This window comes from Lactuca saligna, chromosome 5 (genome assembly GCF_052625555.1).
Source record: "Lactuca saligna cultivar CGN05327 chromosome 5, ASM5262555v1, whole genome shotgun sequence".
Taxonomy (NCBI): Eukaryota; Viridiplantae; Streptophyta; class Magnoliopsida; order Asterales; family Asteraceae; genus Lactuca; species Lactuca saligna.
In genome coordinates, this window is record NC_136421.1 from 21,042,570 (window position 1) to 21,047,655 (window position 5,086).

The 5,086-nt window shown below is 33.6% G+C and overlaps 1 protein-coding gene across 3 annotated transcripts; it reads right to left on the reverse strand.

Annotated features, from left to right (window-relative positions):
- Window positions 1–295: 295 nt before the first annotated feature.
- LOC145048904 (uncharacterized) lies at window positions 296–4,239 on the reverse strand. 3 transcript variants are annotated; one of them, XM_078997550.1, is made up of 6 exons: window positions 3,964–4,239; window positions 3,788–3,871; window positions 3,238–3,689; window positions 3,023–3,135; window positions 1,009–2,376; window positions 296–713 (listed from the first exon to the last, which is right to left on the reverse strand). In XM_078997550.1, the coding sequence occupies exons 1-5, from the start codon at window positions 4,162–4,164 to the stop codon at window positions 1,013–1,015; spliced, it is 2,214 nt and encodes a 737-aa protein (XP_078853676.1). In that variant the 5' UTR covers window positions 4,165–4,239; the 3' UTR covers window positions 296–713; window positions 1,009–1,012. The 3 variants fall into 3 exon arrangements, with proteins under 3 accessions (XP_078853676.1, XP_078853677.1, XP_078853675.1); XM_078997551.1 differs by having other exon boundaries at window positions 3,023–3,132; window positions 3,788–3,874; XM_078997549.1 differs by having other exon boundaries at window positions 3,788–3,874.
- Window positions 4,240–5,086: the final 847 nt, after the last annotated feature.

Here is a 5,086-nt window from a genome sequence, read left to right on the forward strand (position 1 = left end):
GTTTTCGCGTTTTACCAAATTATTTGCATTTTCGCATTAACCCTCCCCTATATATATATATATATATATATATATATATATATATATATATATATATATATATATATATATATATATATATATATATATATATATATATATATATATATATATATATATATATATATATATATATTGTCGGCCCAATCCACGTCTTGGTTTATTTCTTAAGGTCGATCTCTATAAAAGGATACACATGATAATGATGATATGGTGGGTCGACGTTATTAATAATCAATAATAATATAAATATAGATAAATAAATAATGCATTCATATTTATATAATACTCCAACAATATATACCCATCATACCAAACAACGATTTTGAAATTCTTAGGTACACGTACAGTCTAGTCAAATGTAAGTAAGTTTAAGTTCACAACTCAAAAGAAAGACCAATGCAGAAATTCATTCCAAACATACAAATTTCAGAACATTCATTATGTCAATCGAGCGGGTGTTACTATGCCCAAACCTCCACAATTTGATGTACGTGCGTAAGGTTTAATCAACAACAACTAATTAATAGTAATTGATTATATATGCATGTCTTGGAAAGCGTCATCCAACATCAATATATTGATGTGGTACGTATTCCAGTAAAATCTCGATAAGCATAACTTGGCTTCAAGACAAAACATCTATGCGAGTATTTAAGTGTGATTCTCCATCCCTGACATACACATCATGCACAAATAAAGATAGGGTTAATTAGGCTATATATACATGATGGTGAGGTTCAAGGCTCTTATATATAAGAAACAAAATCAAAAGACTCCACGGACAATAAAATCTAAATTATTAAACGGGGAATGATAATACATATATCAATTAAATGTAAAGCAAGAATTAATATGAAAACAATAAAATCTAAATTATTAAACGGGGAATGATAATACATATATCAATTAAATGTAAAGCAAGAATTAATATGAAAACGTATATAGAGTGAAAGTAATGGAGCGGACCTAATTAACGTGATGTTGTATGAGTGGTGTGGATATCCAAACTACTACTTCGAACTACTCGCGTCATAGATTGGCTATGAGAGATTATAGTGGCGGACCCAGAGGTAGCCATAGATTGGCTATTTGAGATTATAGAGCCAGAGCCAGAGCCAGAGCCAAATCCAATCATAGATTGACTATGTGAGATTACAGAGCCAGTGCTAGTGTCATTCATAGATTGGCGATGTGAGATTACAGAGCCAGTGCCACTCATAGATTGTTGATGTGAGATTACAGAGCCAGTGCCACTTATAGATTGTCGATGTGAGATTACAGAGCCAGATCCACTCATAGATTGGCGATGTGAAATTGCAGAGCCAGATCCAGAACCACTCATAGATTGGTGATGTGAGATTGCAGAGCCAGAGCCACTCATAGATTGGCGATGTGAGATTGCAGAGCCAGAGCCAGAGCCAGTGTCACTCATAGATTGTCGATGTGAGATTACAGAGCCAGATCCACTCATAGATTGGCGATGTGAAATTGCAGAGCTAGAGCCAGAACCACTCATAGATTGGTGATGTGAGATTGCGGAGCCAGAGCCACTCATAGATTGGCGATGTGAGATTGCAAAGCCAGAGCTAGAGCCACTCATTGATTGGAGATGTGAGCTTGTAGAGCCAGAGCCAGAGCCACTCATAGATTGACTATGTGAGATTACAGAGCCAGAGCCAGAGCCAGAGCCATTTATAGATTGGCTATGTGAGATTATAGAGCCAGAGTCATTCATAGATTGGCTATGTGAGATTACAGAGCCAAAGCCAGATTCAGTCATAGATTGGCTATGTGAAATTAGAGAGCCAGAGCCAGAGCCACTCATTGATTGATTTTGTGATATTATAGAGCCAAAGCCAGAGCTAGATCCACTCATAGATTGGCTATGTGAGATGCCAGAGCCGTTCATAGATTGACTATGTGGGATTACAGAGCCAGAGCCAGATCCACTCATAGATTGGCTATGTGAGATGCCAGAGCCGGTCATAGTTTGACTATGTGGGATTACAGAGCCAGAGCCAGAGCCACTCATAGATTGGCTTTGTGATATTACAGAGCTAGAGCCAAAGTCAGAGCCAGATCCACTCATAGATTGATTATGTGGGATGCCAGAGCCAGAACCATAGCCAAAGTCAGTCATAGATTGGCTATGTAAGATTGCAGAGCCAGAGGATTTGTTTTCTTCATGGGACCCAACTTCCTTACGAGTTTGAGATTGATGCGATATAACTACATCACTTGAGGTCCTAGTCAACTTAATTGAAGCTTGTTCCTCATTTTGCGCCTCAATGATTCGTGTGCGAGTACGATGATATTCCTCTTGTTGCTTTTCCTCTATATATAACAATAACATGCAACTATATGGATTATGGACATTAATATTTCTTTTTTTTCCAACTTCAATTCTTTTAAGGTAGCTAATTAACAAAAGATTGTTTTTTTTTATTACGATGACGATTAAGACATTTATGATATCTTTTTAATTAAGAGAGAGTTAATGGACATTTATGATATCTTTTTAATTGACAGAGAGTTTCTATCCTATCTTTATATTATGAGAAATTAAATATCATCCTACATTTTCTTTTAGATATCTTCCTACCCATATGAAATAATGACATATGTCATATTTTGAAAAAATTAATTATATTTTTGGATACTTGTCATTATTTCCATTGGGTAGGAAGATAATTAGGAAGAAAAGTAGGAGGATATTTAATTTCTCTTATATTATAGATGGACATTTTTTTACAATTGACATTGGTAAAAACCAGGGTTCTAGGGGTAGCCGATGCTGCTCCTTAAATTTTTCGGCATGAAATAATTTTTTTGGGAAACTTTCTGGCGTAGTGTAAATTTTTCGGCATGCCACCCCAAAAATCATGTGTGCTATGCTATACCTTGGACTTTTTCTGGTTCCGCTACCGGTAAAAGCTGTTATGCCATGTGTATTGTGTAAAACAAAATTTTAAGCACTTGCCTATGTTTTGGTAGCAAAGGACGAGGATTGATTTAAGGTGCTCATGAATGTTGTGAACTTTATGAGTCAAGCTTGAAAGTTCACATGCTTCGGAGGTAGTTGTGATGTACCTGCTATTAATTGATAACATGTAACAAATAATATGTTTATTGTCTTATAATTACCATGATCCAAAAACAACCTTGTGGGTAATTAATTAAATAAAATAAACTTACTCATAATTCATGCCTAGAAGGCTTGTTAGCTGAGATGTGCAAGCCACCATACTCTTGATGGACCAATAAGTGGCAGTGGGAATATGATCAGCTGTTGCTGTTGACATGGGTGGGTGGTCATCCTGGATATATTGATGAGGTAGATTCTTGAATGTTATAATACACTTTGTCACATCCAACATAGCCTTAATCAGTTGATTAATTGAATCAAACCGAGCTTTTAGTATATTGTAATGCTTGATAACATCTGGCATATGTTTAAGCAAAGCGATTGATTTAGCAAGAGGATTAGTCGCAAACAATTCAGCCACAAGCCAAAACTCTCCAAAGATGATAGCAAACGCCCCTAATGATATCACCAACTTGTCTTCCCATGAGTAACTCGAAAGCGTGTTAAGAATTGCCAACGTGGATGCATGCGCGTCTGTTCCATCCGAGCATTTGCATGTAAGCTGCCAACAATTTAAAAAAAAAGGTTTTAATTACTTTACTCATGAATTACAATATAAATACATAACCATGCATTTATCTTATTTATATACTAATTTACCTCGCAAGAAACTGTACGAATGATGTCATCAAACCCTAATAAAACTTGCTTATAGTCTCCATGAATATTCGCACTATGCGCCCCCTGCTATATATTACAAAGCAAACCAATATATGTATGGTAAACATTGTGAAAATTAACAAAAAGAAATAAAATAAATAATTGTGCATATATACTGCAGTAATGATAAGGACAGAATCGAAATCTGCAAGAACAGCATGACGGAATGTTTCTTCAATGGCAGCAAGAAGTGGTTCCAAATCAACTTGGCGACCATCGGGTGCATGTGTCGCTAAAACACGCTTCATGACTGCACTGTCATAAGATGAACTGAAGATTTGCATCATCTGTTCCTTCTTAACCAATTGCCTCAACATTTTTTCGGCTCCAAATTAAGGTAAAAAGAGAAGGTATGATACTTAAATATGTGTGTGGTTTTCTGATTACGCAATATCCAGGGATTATATATATAGAGTGAGAATCTTTTAAAACGATATAACTTAAAGTTTCATATTTAATAAAGTGACTATCTTACTGGAAAATATCTTTTTAGCAAAGTTTTCTATTTAATTTTGAGAAATTAGATTATTTATTTATTAATTTATTTTTTGAAAGAACAAACTAATCCACTCATAATTATTATCATTTAAGTCTCAAGCGATACTTGAACCCAAGACCCTTAAACAAGAGAGTCACTCTTATCGCTAGACTAAAAACCCTTTGGTATAGCGGATAAATGTTTAGAAAAAAAAATAGGAAAAAAAAGTAAAAAGACATTTGATTTCTCTTAATTTTTTTTTAATTAACCGGGAATTTAAGCTATGTGATTAAACATTAAATTTTCTTTTAAATAATTAAAATTTAGTAGATCATTATTTTTTTTTTTTTGAGAGTGTAATTTTTAAGTTTTTAAATAACGTTATGATGGTGATTTAACAACAATATCAAGTTTCAAACTTTTATGAGTCATAATGATGTTGTTTGTAAGATGTGATTTAATATGGTATATATATATATATATATATATATATATATATATATATATATAAAAGACTTAATCGGCATTTTGTTAAAGCTAGACGTCGGTACAAATCTCGTAGTAGTGACGTGTCAGATAGGACCAATTTTTAAAAACCTTGGTAGTTTTTGTATTATATTTAATATATCTGCTATTTGTAAACTAAGAAATGAAACAAAAAATATTATCAGATCAATTTTAAGCATATTAAAGTTTATATTACCCAATTCGTGACTTACACTTTTTACTAAATACTTAGGATAAAAATATTCAGAAAAAAT